The sequence below is a fragment of the Astatotilapia calliptera genome, chromosome 5 (genome assembly GCF_964374335.1).
Source record: "Astatotilapia calliptera chromosome 5, fAstCal68.1, whole genome shotgun sequence".
Classification (NCBI taxonomy): domain Eukaryota; kingdom Metazoa; phylum Chordata; class Actinopteri; order Cichliformes; family Cichlidae; genus Astatotilapia; species Astatotilapia calliptera.
Genome location: NC_137426.1, coordinates 8117752 through 8137039, shown reverse-complemented (window position 1 = coordinate 8137039; position 19288 = coordinate 8117752). Strand labels below are relative to the sequence as shown.

At 39.1% G+C, this 19288-nt stretch overlaps 2 protein-coding genes across 5 annotated transcripts in view; both read right to left on the bottom strand.

Moving 5' to 3' along the window:
• Nucleotides 1-3201: 3201 nt before the first annotated feature.
• Nucleotides 3202-15584, bottom strand: mybphb (myosin binding protein Hb). Its single transcript, XM_026167010.2, has 12 exons — nucleotides 15322-15584; nucleotides 14254-14316; nucleotides 13948-14082; nucleotides 13155-13322; nucleotides 9725-9813; nucleotides 9445-9640; nucleotides 9225-9364; nucleotides 8898-9057; nucleotides 6025-6161; nucleotides 4608-4794; nucleotides 4425-4478; nucleotides 3202-3733 (listed from the first exon to the last, which is right to left on the bottom strand). The coding sequence occupies exons 1-11, from the start codon at nucleotides 15512-15514 to the stop codon at nucleotides 4447-4449; spliced, it is 1500 nt and encodes a 499-aa protein (XP_026022795.2). The 5' UTR covers nucleotides 15515-15584; the 3' UTR covers nucleotides 3202-3733; nucleotides 4425-4446.
• A 3402-nt stretch (nucleotides 15585-18986) lies between these two features.
• nav1b (neuron navigator 1b) overlaps nucleotides 18987-19288 on the bottom strand; it is an 83786-nt gene continuing 83484 nt past the window's right edge. For all 4 annotated transcript variants that reach the window (XM_080301141.1, XM_080301143.1, XM_080301142.1 and 1 more), the window contains one exon: nucleotides 18987-19213. In XM_080301141.1, coding sequence (XP_080157267.1) covers nucleotides 19130-19213 — 84 coding nt within the window. In that variant the 3' untranslated portion in view covers nucleotides 18987-19129. The remainder of the gene's footprint in view (nucleotides 19214-19288) is intronic.

The window sequence follows — 19288 nt, the reverse complement described above, 5'->3', positions numbered from 1 at the left end:
GAACGTGGAAACCAGCAGTCTGCAGTGCCTCTCAAAACAGAGCTTGATTTAAGGTGCTGTACCTCCCTGCTGCAGGAACTGTATGGGGACCTGAGTGCAGTGAGGTGTGAGCGGAGAGGATAGAGGAAAAGGGGGAGGAGGTGAAAGGGAGAGAGAGGATGGGAGAGGGGGAGTGACTTGGGCTGTTTTTGCTGCAGTATAGAGGCAAGCAGAACACAGATGGGAAGTTTGTTGTTTTTTTTCTGAAGCAGTTAATGTGAAGCAGAAATGGCAAAGTAGTTCACCCACTCTACAGAAGCACCCAACATGTAACTGGTAAATAATTTAGAAAGTAGGATGAGACACATAACTGTGTCATTCACATGGGAGATAGTATTCAACAACAAAAAGTGCAAAGGTCAGTGAGTCAAGGTGATATATGTAGAGCTTTAATGCAGCAGGATGCCAGCAGAGAAATGTCTAGTTTGGTTTGACAGCATATTACTGTATACTTGTCTACTGGCCATCTCTTTAAGGTTTTGTGATATACCATAAGCTTTAAGACGGCTGTTTTTTTGTTTTTGTTTTCTTTTTTTTACTTTTCACATATTTATTTAGTATCTTGGTTTTTAAAGAATGAAACTGACTAAATGAAATCTCATTCTGCCATCTTAATTTGAAATATGGTAGCTGGACAGCCTTCCTCTGCAGTTTCCTCCAGAAAAATCCACGTACTGTGTGGTCGGGGAGAAGCATAAAAATACACAATTTCCAGAGGCACCAATTTCCCCAAACAGTACCTGTAAATGTTTAAAAGAAATGAGGAGGAATGTGTTTGTTTGCGCATAACAGTATCCACTTCTCATTCCTCCTTAACAGCCTAAATCTTTGGCAAATGAAAAGTGTGCTCAGACAGTCTATCCAGCTGATTTACTGGTGCAACATTTGTTAATGAAAAGCAACGACAGGACACTGTTGTGACGGCCAGTTTCACCATTACGCTTATTAAACCTTCTGGGACCATAGCCAAAACTCTGCAGCAAATGGCAGTCAGGCTACCCTTCAAGAGCGACGCACCATTTCGTTGCCTTTGGCGTTACCCTTGACATCCTGTAGCAGTGACCGGGCAGTGCTCGGCGCATTACCCACAATTAGAGCAACACCGCAAGATGTGTCACAGATGCTGCATCACTGAAGCATCCAGGTTTTTTATGAACTTTACATTCTGCTGTGCTGATTTGCTCCTATTCTTGATCAGAGGGGAGGATGATGGAGAAAAAAAAGTTTTGATAGAATCCAATTATTCAGCCAGAAGATATTTGGTGATTGCCTCCTGCTGAACGTTATAGCAATAAATTGGAATAGATGAAAGGTGGTAATTCAACATGGAGATTAGAGGCAGAATATGTGCCTGAAGCAGCTGTGAAGGTCTGGTTTCATAAAGGTGAAGCAGGGAGTCTAATGAGGCTCACATATAAAATGAAGATGTAATAGTGAAACGAGACAAAGAATACAATGATGTTAGCTGCACTATGAGGATGAACAGCTGTGCTTTGAACCAAACGTCTCCCTGCTACCTTTCTACAGGTATCTTTGTAACCACACATTTTTGGTCTGCAGTTGCTGGCCTCACCAACATATCCAGTGCTTTTCCTTGTGGTTTCCCTCAATGCTCCCTCCACTCACTCAGAGTAACTGTTTGAGACAGATGGCTGCCGTCCACGGACCTCTTTCTTCTAGGGAGTTCTTTCTGCTATTTGGAATATATCCAAAAACTACATTAACAATTTTTTAACAGAATTTCTGGATATCTGCAGTATATATTTTTTGCCTTACAGCAATGTTTTGATCTCAAAGTAGAAGAAAAACCCGTAATCCTCACTCTACTATTAATATTTTTTTGGTGGATATAATATATTATTTAATGCATGTTTTTACACAGTCCATCTGTGATATAATGACGCCTTTCATTGGGAGCTGGAAACCTTTTCAGTGCAGGATCTAAATTAGACAGGAAGTCTCTTGCTCCATGACCCTATTGCGGCATGTCAGCATCCAGGGAACAGCTAGAAGTAGGCTTGAGACCCATTATGGCTCATAGCCCACAGGTTAAAGCTGCACTATGCAAATTAAGCAAGTACCTTAAAATGTCAGGAAACAATGGAGCCTATCTATTTAAAGACATATAAATTACACTTGACTGTGTTGATCTTTGTTGACCTCTAAAAGTCATGTTTGCGGGTTTTATTGTGACTTATGGATATAGTTTTCATTTGACAGTCTATCCTTTTATTTCTAGTTCCTCTAGATGTCATTACTTAATTGAAACACTAGAGGGCGCCACACTCAAATAATCTGAATAAAGCTGCCTTTTCTTTTTTAGCTGGGTCACTCATTAAGATGTAGGTTTTGAACACTTTTCCCTTTTTTATTACTTTGCCACCAGAATAGTTTTATTTATCCATTCCTTTTAAAAAATTTTATATCAGTTGGCTACTGTGACTTAAAAGCACATTTTGCCAGCTGAGCTACTGATCCCTAAAATAACCCATGGGAGATGGAGCACTAGGGCTAATTTTGTCAGCCTGTGTGTGAACCCATGCGTCTCTGTAACCTGGATATCTCTGGCATTCTGCCTGGTACTGTATCACTATGCCAATGACTTCAAGACCAAATAGTTACAAGTTCAGTATTATACACTGGTATTATTATTACGGACGTTCTGGCATGCTCTAGTACTTTTGGGTCTGTAAGAGTCACATGAACAACACTGCTGTCTCCAGTTTCTTACTGGACTTCATCCAGAAGCCTCATATACTCAGTAGCAATATTGGCATTGAAAGGGAAAGGTATTAGATAAATGTGTGGATATGGAAAAAAATTATAAAGAAAATATGAATTTCAAAACTGAGTTTAAACCTGTATTTATCTTTCAGGTAGTATTGAATTTTAAAAACAGCATTTTTAAATGTGTTTGGCTTACCTAACCTGCTCAAAGACTTTGTGTACAATTACATGGAATCCATTATTTGTATTTGGAGCAACTGAATTCTTTATTTTTGCTCAAATTAGTAGCACACTTAATTAGTAAATAAAGTAAATCAGTACCAACAGGCCTAAAAAATGAAGTGTTACTATATTCTAAAAACCTCAGCAAGCATAGCTTGTTTTATCAACGTAAACAATTGCAATCTATATAAATATATAACACCATAAGTGTACTCCATGTATGATCCCTGCTTTATTTTTTCCCTCCATAGAGCTTTTACAGATTATCATAGCACAATATTAAGTTTTTATTTAAACTGCTGTACACAATAGAAGCCATTACATGGCAGTGGTTACAATTTACAGAAAACAATGTATTGAAAAAATAAAACCAGAAATTAAATAGTTTATTGGTATAAACTCATTGATGTTACATGTAGTTCTCCTACGAGGAACAGAAGATCCATCCTGCAAAATTCTTGGTGTTAGATGATAAAATAGGAAAGAACAGTGTCTGACAAATTCATAATTTAGTTACAATAGACTTTGTTGTTGGGGAAAAAGCTGATTGTGGGCAAGGATATGGACTTAAAAATGCAGTTGTAGCGATACTGATGATATTTAATATTTAATTGTAATTATTTTTCATCATAATTCATTGTTCATCATAATATTTGTTAGCGCTTGGCGATAGATCAGTCTACATCCATTAGGCAGTGTGGTCACCAGCCATATAAACATGTTCTTCCAGGAATCCAGCACCTTCCTGCAGGGAAACAAAGACATTATTTAAACTACAAAAGTTTTTTTTTTATCAGTGTGGATGACCATTTTAGAAACACTGTCAGGCACCTGAGACTGCAAAGGCCCCTTTCCTTCTGAGTCTAATTTGGGATTGGATCAGTTGAACAAATAGCAAAAACATATGCTAAGGAATAAATTAAGCTGCAAAAACAGCAGTGATTTGAAACAAAGCACACATAAATAATTTTCTTGTATTTTTTTAATGTGTTGTACTGTTTAAGTGTTAAGAAGTGACCTACAAATAAAATGCTCCTGAAGGAAGCTTCTGCAGCTACTTCTGCTGAGTTGATGAAATGTGATTAAGTCTCCAAACTGAGTGCATGGGGAGTCATTACAGTTTTAATTTATGGGTGCTACTGATTGGAGCATTTCAGTGGCAGTGGCCATGTTTTCCAAGTTTAGTTCTCTCCAAGTATGGACACCAAGTCATTTAGGCAGCTGGTGAAGACACACATAGATCAACCTATCCAATGGATCTTATTTAATTGTTTTGACACAAATGTCCAGCTACAACAGCACTACAATCAAAGCTAACCCCGAAATATTACCGTTCTGTTAAAAGTGTTGTGACAAAGTTGTATACTTGGTGTACTGATATTCTGAGAGCAAATAAAGTGTCAAAGTATAAAAAATAAATAAATCAGATTTCTCACCTGTGAGCGTCACGATGTCAGCTTATTTCTTGTCGGCATCTGCAATCACTGGCTCTGTATAACAAAGACACGTGATATTCAAGATACTGGGTACTGGCAAAGCAAGTCCTACAGCTGAAATAGAGTTTTTACACATATCCAAAAGACCTCGGATTTTAGTACAGCTTTAAGATCCTGACTTACGTTTGAACTCCAGCTTGCAGCTGACAGTTGCCTCTCCGTGATCATTCTTGGCTCTGCAGGAGTACACACCTCCGTCAAAGTTGCCAGGCTTTCGGATCTCCAGGGAGCAGATACCCTGGACACAGATCTGCCTGAACTTGGGGTCATCTCCAATAATCATCTGGTTTTTCATCCACACAATCTTGGGCTGTAGAAAAACCGATTCATACAGTATAACTGGATGTAAAGAGCAAAACACCTTGCAAAGACTATGAACAGAAGTATTGTTGACATATTTGTGGCTTTGGGACTGAAGCAGAAACAACGTACACACACACAGCTTGGGAGTTTAGTGGCATTAAAAGATAATAAATATCTGGTGGCCTCTTTGCATCGTATTGTGCTTAGTACCATTTATCCTACATCCTGTTGGTGACCTAGTGGATTGCAGACATGAAAGAAGAGGTAAGGGACTGAGACAGTGAGCTAATGAGCTAATGGGTGCAGCTTTCGTATGTTTAAGGAAGAAGGTGCCTATGGAACAGTCTAGCTAGTTTGCACCTCTGGTAAAATCGAATCTGCATGCACATTTAGACTTTAATATTTTAAAGACCAGAACTGTGTCGGAGGTTCTACATATGTAGCGATTATCTAAGCAAAGCAAACATTCTTCAACTTCTGTATTTTGTTAATAACAGGTAGTAGTAGTAACAGGGACCTAATAATACATGTGAATTACAGTGCTGAAGTATGATGAACCCGGGTGGACATTTGGGGTGTGGTTTTACATGAGATCAGCACTTCGAAGATTCTTACCTAGTTATTATCCTTTTAGCATTACTTGCGATTATTGTGATGTTTCTTTCTTTCTGTAAGAGTCTGTATGAAGAATTTAATAGAAGGGTACGTCCCCACACTTTTATATGGCGATAATTTGCAAACAAAACTGCAACCAGAAAGTAGCCAATAAAATAGCTTTCACACCTATCTGTAGTAGATATTTCGATTGAGGTGTTGACATAGAGCATTTTTATTTCGCTTGTACTTTTAAAATGTGATATTTAGTGGGAGAAGAAAAACGTATTAAAAAGTATTTAAGCAAGCAGAGGAGACTGATCACTGATGTTCACTCTCCACCTCACAGTATAAAGCACCTTAAGACAGCGGTTCATATATTATGAATATATGAACTGAATTAGAGAATTACAAGAATGTAAATACAATTCACGTGGATTCATCAAGCAAGTTTTATAAAAAAAAAGCTTCAATTGATCTCTGTGATCTATCTTACAAGCAGTAACTTGGTCCATCAAGTTAATGACTGTAGACTGAACTGAAATTAAAAAGCACACTACTGTTGTCTTGAGACCAACAAGAGCTTACAATTGGTGCTGTTGAAGTGCTAATAGAGTGCAAATAGAGAGAGATGTTACTATACTTTTGGGGATCCCCTGACGGAGCAGAGCAGCTTGGTGCTATAGCCAACAGTAGTGGCCCGGTCAGCCAGGGATGTGGTAAACTTGGGTGCCTCACTGAAGTCACGTTCCTTATAGTCAGGAGGCTTGTAGTCAATGCCTGAAAATAGAGGAAAACACAAAATATGTAGAATGAAAAAAATTTGAAACATGAATTGCAGCCATGGCCTTTTCTATACATCCCCTCACATAGGTGATGGAGAACAAAACTGTCTGATGCAGTCATATCGCACATCAAATGGTTTCTAACCTGTTTCTGAGTGAAAAGTCAGTGTGATGTCTGACTGTCCGCTCATAAGAAAAATAGAGGTAATTATCCAGTGAAATGTCAGAAAAACAATTTGCTGTTGTGTATATTGCGTTGTGCATCACACTTTATCCAGGGATCACATAACAGATGTGTTTCTATTAGTGGAAACACATCTAATGTGGGCTGTCTCCTGTTTTGTGCCACATGTGAGAAAAAACAAATCCTGACCAGGTTGTCCGGGGAAAGAAATGTGACTAACGGGGTCAAAAGCCATTTTAAGTCATACAAATTTTTAGCAAGCTAAATCGATTTTGTTTTTTAGTTTTTATTGTAAAACAAATCAAAATGTTCATTTCTGGCTCCAGAACTGTCCTTTATAGAAATGCAAAAATTGTCAAAGATTTCAGAAGTGCCACTGCAACCCCCTCTGGCCTCTGCTCCATAGCTGCGGGGTGACCTCTCCTTTGGGGCTCTACTCAGCTCTTCCCAGGAGGGTGGCACGGTTCCCCCCCCTTTGGTGGTCCTCCTCGGGTCCTTGTACTCTGGGACCTCTGGATATCTGGGGCCTGGATCTCCTCCATACCTGCTTCATACCCTGGTGGACGGGGCTATGGCTCCCCACACGCCCTAGCAGATCGTTACATGGAGAAACCTTTGGAATACAAGCATGCTGATCCACACAGGTATGCACACAGGTGTGCACACGGGTGTTCACAGACGCGGACTACAGCTTTCTTGGCTGCTGCCTCAAAGCACATTGTGCGCTGTCTATCTTGCGTGCTGCACAATATCGTTTATTATTTAGTATCTACTGTTATCTACTGCTAGCAAGTTTATTGTGATGGTGCTGTTTTTTTTTTATTATGTTGCTCTTTGTTGTTTGCTTTCTCTTCTGTTTTTTTTTCTCCATACAGGTGATCCAGGTGTTTTTGTTTGTTTTTGGGGGTTTTTTTTCTTTCTTCCCCCCCTTCTCACCGTCTCTTCTCCCCTTTGGTTTTCTTTCTCTCCCTCTTTCTTTCATTCTTTCTCCCTGTCCTATCCCCCAGTCATGTCTGTCCCGTTTGTAGCAACTGAAAATAAAATAAATTCATAATTATAATAAAGGTCAATCAAATGGACCAATATGGCAAGGCCATGATGATCCACTTGGTAAAATAAATCCGCTTGGCATCTTTCTTGGCCTTAAGACAACAATTCTGATGGCTAAAGATCCAAACGGGACACAAAAAAAAAAAAAAAAAAGATTTCAGAAGTGGAGCATTCAGTCTGCACAAGATCTTTTATTTTAAACTGTCTGGATTGTCTGCGGTTCCTGTAATTGATTTCCTCCCAATAAAGGAAATGGAAATCCAGCTGTTCTTGTTGCATTTAAGAGTAAGATTAAAGGGATTACAGTATACTGTACTAGTGGGTGATACATTTTCTTAATAGTAATCAAATAGTTTAATGTTTATTGGTCCCCTGATTAGCTGTCAGGGATTTCAACCACACTTCACGCTACAGAAGTGAATTTTTGATTCATTTAGTTCTATTCTAATGAACGTAAAACGGAAGCAATTCTGTTTGGCCCAAATCGTTCCTCTGATATCCCTGATGTTGACCTTGCTGCTCTGACCCCTCACCTGAAGAGCTCGATTACCAATCTTGGGTTAAAAATCGACTCTGCACTTACCTTTGATGGCCACGTGAATGGGGTGGTGAAATCGTCATTCTATCAACTCAGGCGTCTGTCGAAGGTTAAACCTTTTCTTTCAAGGTGTGATTTGGAGACTGTTATCCACGCTTTTATAACCTCACGCTTGGATTATTGCAACTCCCTTTTAATAGGGGTTGGACTGGGCACTCTGACACGCCTGCAACTAGTACAGAATGCTGCGGCACGGTTTTTATCTGGTAAAAGGAAATTTGAGCACATTACTCCGGCCCTGGCCTCCCTGCACTGGCTTCCAATTGAATTTAGGATTCATTTTAAAGTTCTTTTATTGGTTTTTAAATCTTTAAATGGTCTGGCACCTGCGTATCTGTCTGATTTGCTGAAGCCCTATGTCCCCACTCGTTCGCTCCGGTCAGCTGAGCAGCTGTTGCTCTCAGTCCCCAAATCACAGCTGAAACTGAGAGGAGACCGAGCGTTCTCTATCGTGGCTCCTAAGCTTTGGAATAATCTTCCTCTTCACATTAGGCAATCGACATCAGTGCTGGTTTTTAAATCCAGATTGAAAACGCATTTTTATTCACTGGCTTTTGACTCAGTGGTTGACTGACTTGTATTTTATTGTTTTCGCTATGTTTATTATTTTATCATATTTATTATTCGTATGGTATGTATTATGTTTCTATTGTTCAGCACTTTGGTCAGCCTTGTGTGTTTTTAAAGTGCTATATAAATAAACAATGATGATGATGATGATTACAAAAAACTGTCCCTGCTCTCATTTAAATTTAGTTTAAATTTAAAAAAGACTTACTGATGGCAGATGCCAACAATTTCAAATTTAAGGCAGGATCCACTGCTGAATGAATGAATAAATTAAAACATTTCTGATATCTTCCTTCTAATGCCTTATAGCTCTTTTTAAAAAAAAGTACCTGTCTTCAAGATCTTGGCCTCTTCTTTTGTAACAGCAGCACTCTCACTCATTCCACACTTGTTTTCACTAAACACTCTGAACTTGTAGGTGTTGCCCATGATGAGGTCTGAGATGGTGGCATTCAGTCTGTTGTAATGCTCCAACACAGTGAACCAGTCCTTTAAACACACACACACACACACAGACATGATGGATTATTAGCAGACGTATTGGGGATTCAGGACATGCGGTATGTAATTTATCAGTGGAATGCGACTATTAATCATCAGAATGAGTTAGCTGTTATGACCTGAAAACAAGCGGCCCTTTGGTACAGAATACTTACTCCAGTTTTTTTGTCCGCTTTCTGCACTGTGTAACCCGTGATCTCTGTGTTTCCATTGTCTTTGGGTGCAGTCCACTCCAGAGCAACATTGAAACCCCAGGTATCCACAATCTTTACAGTGGCAGGAGGCCCTGGCAGCTCTGCGAACAAACAGGCATGGGTTGAGTATCAAATAGGACAGTTTTAAAGGCATCTCACACAGTATCAGAAATTTACTCACCAACAATTTGAAGGGTAATTTGAGCCTTGTCCTCAAAGTCATCCACCTTCACACACATCTCGTACACTCCAGAGTCCTCTCTCTCAGACGCACGGATGAACAGGATGCTGTCTCTTTCGGTACTGCGAATGTTCACCCTCTTTGTGTCAAGGGGCTGCCCGTTCTTTGTCCAGGTGACCACAGGTTTGGGTTTTCCCTGAGAGAAGAAGCAAACAGACAGTGAATTCCAGTGTGTTATTTATTACCCATGGAGCAATGCACAGAAATCTTCCAATCTTACTGTGAAGGGGATGGTCAGATTGATCTTGTCTCCAACATTAGCGACATATCTCTGCCTAAGAAAACGAGGTAGACGGACCTTGGGACGATCTGGGGAGGAAATCAATGAGGAAAATAATTAATGGTTATTTGAATTATTTTCTTTCGTATGCTGTTTGCAAGATATATGTATGCAGGACCCCTCCAACTTGCTTAGTGTAAATCATTCCTTCTCTCTTTTGGAACCCACCTCCACCCCATCTCCGCCTCACGCAAGTCACTCCATCCAAGTTTCCATCTTATCTTCACCACCACCAACATCTAGGATTGTGGCCTAATGCCATCACCGCTGGAATTTCATTCTCTTGTGTTAAGTCATCAGTCTAATCGCGAATAGCATAATTGAATTCTGTAGATCAATAAATCACGTTCAATTCCTTCTAATGATCTGTCCTTATTGAACAGAGAAACCAAGAACAAGGCTCAGTCATAGGATAGTGACTTGTGAATCATAAGGTACTGTCGCCCTATACACTAGCCTGATATCATTATTTATCATTTGTTTTACTCTCAATGGGAACCATTATTTAACATCGCATTGTCCATTCATCCATCTGTTTGATTCATTTTCTTCCGCTTATACAATTCAGTGCCACAGTTGAGCTGGAGCCTAACCCAGCTGTTATAGGGTGAAAGGAGGGATACACCCTGGACAGGTCACACCTAAAGACATATTAGAATCACTATTCAAACTAACATGCTTGGCTTTGGACTATGGAAGGATGCCAGGACACTCAGAGAGGACACGCAAAGGTCCCACCCACTAGATTGAAACCCAGAACCTTCTTGCTGAGAGATAACAGTTCTAACCACCACATCCTCGTGCTGCCTGCATTATGTTGTGTGAAAAATATATTGCAGTCTCTGTCAAGCAAGAGAGTCATTTTTAAAATGGTTTATTGTTATTTACACTAGCTGTGATATTTTTTTATTTATTCTTGATGAGTTTGTATAGTTGACTGTAGGGCTGTGCGATATGACCAAAATCTCATATCCCGATATAAGAATTCTATCGTCCCGATAACGATATAAATCACAAAAATGTAACATTTTCTGTAAATTCTGTGAATCTCGGGCAGCTCGACTTGCGGGAAGTGTTTCCAGCTGCGCGTCGTGTAGCTGGAGTCGAGTGTTTTAACAGATGCATGAAACTATACATTTTTAGACATAAGTTGTAACGGCCGCCGTTTTCTTTGTGAGTATTTATTACACGGCGTGCTGCGGGGAAAAGCCTGTTCTAACGTTTGAGTCTACGGTTTATTTTTTAGCACCTGGCGGCTCTTTTTCACTTCTCATCCGTAAACAATCTGCTCTTTCACGTGATTCAGTTTGTTTTGAAAAGTCTCAACAGGATCTTGAGTAAGTAAGTGAGGGAGCGATTAGGAGTTATATAGAGTCTTTCGATCTATTTAGTGCATTACAACATAGGAGAGTACTTAAGCAAGATAGTATTTGAGTGTACAGGCATGTAAATTCATATATATGCATCTTTATTAATATGGCATACACATGAAGTTGCATATGAAAGAAACTGAGACCTATGAACATGTAATTTTATAAACATTACATTTGTATGTTTTCATGCCAAAATCAATATAAATCAAATTAACATAAAGTTGATATGAATGCCTTAATTGTTGCTTTATTTATTATCGTATTCACAAAAATTGATCTACACTTGTTGTTTAGCTCCTTGCTGTGTAGTCTCTTTTGTGCGATGTAACTGAAAGCTGACAATCAGTGAATGAAAAACAGAAATGTTTCAGATGGTTAAACACTTGGAAGTGTCCTGCTGTAGCTTGTTTGTAAAAGTGATTTGCAGAGAAGCAACACCTGCTGAGTGCAGCCCAGCAACATTTGTCAGGTCTCTAAATAAAGCAGGCGTACTTTAGTCAGTATATCGCTTCTCATGACGCATGATTTGGAGATTCGGTTACCCCCACTCACATCAGAATGCATTAAAATCGCAGATGAGATAAGCAGACACTCATCTGGACACTCCTAAAAGCAAATGATGAGTAAACATTAAATGGGATGTAAACTGTTAACTGTATAAAAAAAAAAAATCAAAAAGAGGGTAAGCTAAGGTATTAGAAAGTATACACTGCATGTTAGGTGTCTTATCACTTCATGTGGAGAGGATTAACCTTAATAAAGATTTGTGCTGTAAAGTCCATGGCATGTTTCAAGATAAACAGTGAATCTCCAGCGGTGTCATGAGATTTAGGTGTCATCTGAGAGGTTAGAAGGATACCATCCACCCCCTCTCTACTCTGAGTCAGGACACGCTGGAATTTCCCATCCACCCCCTCTCTGCTCTTAACCCTTCCCTAAATGCTTGCAGTCAGATCACTTGACACCATCGATCTTAGAGAAGGGAGCCTGACATTCCCCTCAGCGTGAATCCTGGCAGGGATCACGAAGCAATGCCAAACCCTCCATAGAAAAGTCTGTGTTAACAGCACAGACATCCCAGTTATTTTCTAAAGCTTTGTGGTAATTTTGTAGGAAACCATTCATAAGTTGATTCTATATGGAGGCCACCCGCTATGGTGAACACGATGGTTAATGTGACTACTGAAAGACTGCCAGTTCAGCTGGGATCAAGTTGCCTTCCCTCCCTGTTTGACTCTCCATTACACATAACGATGATTTGTGAGGGGACCCAGAGTCATGCAGCTCCTCCTTATAAAGCCCTCAGGGTCCAATCATCTTTCACAGCAATTCAGCTCAGATACATATACTGTCTATGATTAACACTGTAAGGTGTGCAGCAAAAGTAAAACCGTCCACTTATCAAGTGTGTAATTATCACACTGTTGCCAGCTCGGTCGGGGTTTCAACTTAAAGTGGAAACAAGAGAGAACACCACAGTTTTAAAATGCAACATTGCAGGCATGTGCCAACAGGACATGGACAGCTGAGAGGAAAAACATTGCTGAGCTTCTTAGCTTTGACTCCTGCACTTTGCAACTCCCCTTTCTCGTGATAAACTTTAGGCTATATCTGTTTCAGATGGTACGCACTGTCCTCTTAAAACACTAAATTTAATCATTTAGCACCTGGGAGAAAGTTTAATTTCATACATATGATGTAGAACGTCTGTTTATCTAGTGGATTTATTAAACAGCACTGATGTAAAAATTGGGAAATAAGAGTAGAGAATGGCCTGATTTTGGAATGATTTTTTACAGCTTTTATGGTTGATTAATTGTAAAACAATTAGTTTATGGTATTAAATACATAAATAGTATGGACAATATATTAAATAGTATTGTTAATTCAGGATTTAGTACCCTTTAGTTTATCTTGTAAATAATTGGTTTTCCAAGAGGTAAAATTCCCTTATAGAAAATGTTCAGATTATGTTCTCTATTGGAAACACTTCTTACCAGCGACCTCCTTCACCAACACAGGCTCAGGGAGGCTAACGGGAGGACTGCGGCCACCTTCGTTCACAGCAACCACTCGGATCTTCAGGCGGTCACCAGTGGTTTGGTTCTTGATAACAAAGCGGGAAGACTTCTGCAGTTCTTCATTAACTGCTTTCCAATCCTCAGCTGGATGAGAAAAATTACACACAATGATGAATGAGTTTAAAAAGCTGTTGTTTTTCAAAGGAAGAGTCTGCCCAATATGCAAAATGTTGAAAGAGTGAGTTTGATTTTGAGTGAATTTATACAAATTATCAGGCACTAAGAAAAATGCAGGACAGTGAGCACTCCTTTTTTGCAGCGTTCATATTCATTAAATTGCTGTGCGGGTCTGCTAAATCAAGCCTGCACTGTATTGCTGCTGACATTAGCTTAGTGCTGTAAGTCTAAATGCAGAACATCCAGCAAGACTGCAGCGGCTCCTGAAATGCCTCTTTCCTTGTAGGGAGAAGTTAGGTAGCTCGTGATATAACTCTGCGGCTGACACTTCAGGAACAGCTGCTGCTGATGTGCCTGACACACTTTAAAACAGAAAAGAATAAGAATTTCCTGACTATATTTTGAAAAAATAAAAATGAAAAACTATGATGCAATTAAAGATGCACGTTGTGAAACCCTAAAATCTGCAGCTGAAAAAGTAATTCAAAGGTCAGCTGACATTTCTGTCAGGGTATATTAATACCACTATCTGACCCCTTTCGTGGACATGCTGCTATATGATGCACGTGGTTCAGAGAAGAGCTGGGCTTACTTCCATCCTTGCAGACTTCAATGGTGTACCCATCTAGACCTGAAGCCCCAATGTTCTCTGGCTGGCTCCAAATGATAGTGACCGAAGTATCGTTCTTATCCTCAACAAAGAGATCCACAGGAGCGCTTGTGGGCTCTGCAGATGCCACATAAAATACAATTATTACATGAATGAATTTTAAAGACAAAGCTTATAGTATGTTGGAATACATTTTCCTATTTTAATGTTGTAATAAGCACAAAGCAAATGACAAAAAACAATGAAATAGGTTTTTAAATAAAGTTTTCGCTTTCATGAAAAGGTTACCTTTGGGTGGTGGGGGCGTAGGTGGTTTAGGCTCTTCTGGTACAGGTGCCTCAGCAGCTTCAGCTGATGTTAAACAGGCATTTGTATTATTGTTGGCAGCATATAATGAGCAGAGCAACAGCATCAAATATAATCCAGCTATGCATCTCACAGCTCTCTGTCCCCTTTGCTGGGAATTCAAAGGATTAACAATGCTATCACATGGAGAATTTCCATCCAGTTAGTCTCAAATGACAAAATCATCTCAGTTGTTAAGGAGAGAGAGGAGTGAAGAGGAACACGTTTTCTATTTTTGCAGGTTGGATTAACACCAGCAGAGACTGCTGCTGGTGCAGCCTCCTGTATCGCTGCACTCAAAGTAGTTATTATTAAGTGTTATATATTATCAATTAATGCATTGAGGAAGGTGGAACATGTTTTGAGACTAAGCACTGCAGAAAGTTTTATCAAGAAGTCACTTAGAGTAGTTGCTAAAGCACTAATGAACAAGTGAAGTCCTTTAATTTACCATCATCAGTGGAGGCAGCTGGCAATTCCTCAAAAGCAGGAGTGGCAGCTGATATTAAGGGTTAGTGCACTCATTTTTATGGTAGAAGACATCACTGAGTGTGCATTTCCAGCATGGAGTTAAACGATTCAAATAAAAATGAACACATACTCCTCTGTGTGACTGTGAGTCAAGTCAGTGGGAGCATTGATGTTGGCGCTAGATTTCAAAATCAGTGTTCAACAAGACGAATTTAAGTGTTGTAGATTATAGAAAAACGCATTTTAGTCGATAAACATGCACTGTCAACATACATTCCTACAACAAACGTTTCATAATGCACTGTGACTTTTAGGATTATCTGCTTGTAAAACATGCAACATGCAAGTTAGCGTCATTATGTTTCTGCAGAAGGGCAAAAGTAAACATTTGAACAGTTCACACTGACCCCTCAGAAGTGCATGTGTCTAAAAAGTTACCATTGGATCAATTAAAGAGTTACCGACTTATCAAAAGTTCAGCCATCGAGAAAAATGATTAAAGGTGGGCCGTTTGAGACACTGCTGTGCACGGGTAATTACCAGGTGGCGCAGCCTCTCCCTCGGCAGCAGGGGCCTCTCCCTCGGTTGGGGCAGGCGCAGCTTCAGCCGGGGGGGCCTCCACGGGAGCGGGCTCCGGGGCGGGTTCAGGAGCCGGCTCTGGAGCCTTTGCCTCCTCTTTCTTGGCTGGTTCTTTCTTAGCCGCCTTTTTTATTGGGGCAGGCTTGGACGGCATGTTGGAGGTGGCAGCTAATTCCCAACTCGTTTAAGTCCTTCGAACTGTATCCAGTGCCATCATTCCTGCGGGGGTGGCAGGCTTATATATGGCTCGGCACTTTCAGACGCCGCCCCCTAATAATGTATTACATGTAATGGATACCGACACCATGTATGACTCAGACCCCACTCAATTTGTCCCAGTCTGTACACTCACTGTACATACTGTATATTATTAACTGCTTTACTAATTTAAAAAAAAGCCTTTTTAAATCAATTTGATATGATGATGAACTCTATTACTCAATGGTTACTGCAATTCCTAGTAACAGGTCACTCATGTCAACTTGAACAAGAAGCAACAGAATAAATATAACATGTATTTTATTAATTTCAACAAACAGTGATAAGTGGATGAAAGCCTTCAGAAGCATGCCTTATCCATGTATTGGACCCAACTTTGAAGAAATATATCTTTCTCTCACAGATTTAGTTTTTCCTCCTCAGTGATTGTTGCCGCATCCAGAATGCTGACATATTTACAGACTTTACAATGATGCTCTGTACAAAATAGAGAACTTAACTTTTACAAAGGATTCTTTAGAAAAAAAAAAGAAATATCAAATATCTGAGTATTAAAAAAAGAAAACATTATCATCTATTATCAATGATTTTCCTAAACAATGCATTAATGTTAACATTTTTTCATCACACAGCAAGTTTACATGCATTTACAACACTTAGAAACCCTTGACATTTGCACATTAGTGACACTGCATACAGCGTAACATTGTTTTCTTAATCTTAGTCCACAACAAGCTTTGCGAAAATATGACTATTCAGCAACATGTATTGGCCTAAGATGTCAGATTGTTTTTTTTACTTGTTTTAATGCAGACTAACTGCGAACTATTTCCACCTCATCTTTTGATTTTTTAACCTTCCTTGAGGGGACTGTTGTGATTTGATAAACTGGAACTGAATTGCTTTTTATTTCGTTTTTTATTGTCATTTGACGATTTACAAGTCCAGCTGCATTACTTTAGTTGCCATTCATAAGGACAAAACACATCGGCTAAACTTATGAACCCTGTCTTCAATGTATCACCAAACAAATCCTCTTCTCTTTAAGGCTCTATCTCCAGCTGACACTTATCATGTGGTGCAGTTTGGTCCGAATTAAGAAATCAAAGCCCGACCATATGAAAACACAGCGTTTGTTTGTGAATTTCATCATTGCTGATTGCCAACACCAGTAGAAGTTGCTGCATAGTCCCAGTACACTAGTAAGCAAACACAAATCACAGCTACCACAGAACAACAGGCACAATAACCAGTGAATGAGAAGCTGGAGTTGATGGCTTTAGTTAACCTGCAAAACAGATCAGAGAGGGGCTTGTAACACAGTCTGATACCTCACATATTTACAGTAATCAAAGTCAGCATGATGTCAGGGTAAGAGTCCCAGACACTTGACATCGTTTTTGCTCTTCGATGTCTTTTCTTCATTCATTTTTTAGTTTGCTTGTGACCAGTAAGAGCTGCAGATTAGCTTGAAGATTTAAAACCAGCCTTATACAAACAGTGCAATAAAGCAAATAAGCATGAAGCATCTCAGACATAAGTTTTTAGACTTTCTTATTGAGCTGTCTTTAAGTGGTCCAACATTCATTTACAGGTTTTACTTCAGGTGAAGTTTAGTCTGAGCACCAAAATGTTGGGGATAAAGAATTATTTCAACACCACTTGCACAACAATCTGTCATTTACTCCATAGGGGGCGTGTTTACACACATCTACACCAAATTCTTCATAAAGCATTTTAAATCTTTTTAACTCTTGCCTTGGAATAAGCACTCTACTACTTGATTCTGCATCATGTGCCCAAAATCCTCTCAAACATAAATACTGCAGGACATCAACTCGGGTATATACCGTATAAGATCTCACATGACTTCAGCCACTACAGAATGTCTTTAATAACATCTCCTATGAACTGTCACACATTTTCTTCCAAATATATTTCATATTTCTTTTGTGGTTGACAGAAATTACAGACAACTTTTTGCTAACCTACCCAGAACATCTACACAGCTTTTATCCAACACTAAAACAGTTTGGGACATTTTTAAGGAGCACCATGAGTACCGTACCTAAATGAAATTAAACATGAGTGGGGAGAAAATGTTCTTTTTGTTTGTGAAGCGTGTAAAAAATGAAACAGAAACAGGCAGCTCTAAAGCCACCCTGCTCAGCCATTAATAAAAGTGTTTAGCAGTAGAACTTTGATAAGGCTTACTTTAAAAGCACCTCCTACATGACTGTTATACGGCTGCTGTATAGGTATTTTCTATACATTCATAGTTGAACTTAAAACCCTAACTTGACAGTCAATATGCATGATTAAAGTACAGTATTTGGTTCAGTATATTCGATATTTGCACCAACTAATGTAGATAAAGTAACTGCAATGCAATCTGACTGTATTTACAGAATATACACAGTAACTAGTCTGAATGTTTGGGGAAAGACTTGAAAGAGATGTGCCTTTTCCTACATAAATGTTCTAGAGAAACAATCTTGAATTGGATTTAAATAACATTTACTCGTTATGTCTTCATTAGAGGTTGTTTGTTAAGTTATATCATCCCTGTGTAGTAAGTATCTAATACCTGATACATATGGCGACATTGGTGGCACTACTTAAGTAGCGACTAAAACAAAATTAAGTGTGCAGCGACAAAGTGATGAACTTACATCACTGATAAATAAGTTCTGTTTTATGCAAAAGAGTATGACAGCAGATTTAACTCATAAACTATGAAAATGATAAAGAAGATGGGAAAAAGTAAAAATATATTTTGAAAATTCCACTTGGAGTGTTCAGACTTTTTTTTTTTTGCTGTGAAACGTAACCATGATGAACTGTAATATATAATATAGAAAGCTGAAGAAACAGCTTAGGATGCGGCTGTCTTAGGATGTTATTGATAAAAGCACCAGTATATTCTGCTTAAGTTGAGGTGACATTGATGTCTTTGTCTTAAGGCATATCATAAGTTTCACCTGCTCGGGCTGTAGAGTTCAGGATTGCATATATGTAAGATTTGGCCTTCAAAGACTGATACAGTAGATATGTGCCAAAGAACCTTGCAAGAAAGACTGGTATCTGTGATGCTGTCATACTCTTTTCCAATGGCTCTTTTTGACAAACACTTCAAGGTGCCCTTGAGCATAAAACAGGATTGACCGTGTGTTTTGTTGCAGAAGTCCCCTGAAGCTGAAGTGCTGAGCTGATGGACTTCTTAACAATCCACTAGCACCAATCTAAAAGTACTGAGGGCTACCATACTGGTAAAGATATCTGATTTATGTGAAGTGATTCTTAAATATATAATTAAGTAAGAGAACATAGCTTTTCATTTAACAGTTTTTTGAAAATACTGAATGGGTTAAATGATTTGGATTTAATAAGTCATATTTTCAAACTTCTCCTGCAGGAATGATGGTTTTTAATAGCCCCACAACCATTTCTGAGGGTCCATTTGTTCCTGAATATGCACTGCATACACTGCAGTACAGTAAGCAAAAACAAAAAAATTGGAGAGCTAAGTGTTTAGGTGTGAGCTTTGTATTCAAAGTTTAGGCAGGCTAGGGTCTTCTTTGTCTGGTGATTCAATGAAATTGGCAGCCTCTTGAAGTTTCAAAAGCATTGCCATCTATAAAAAAACAAAAGAGAGATTTGGGAAATTAGAACTTCTCTGGTTTGCAGATCAGTTTAAGAAATAATAGAA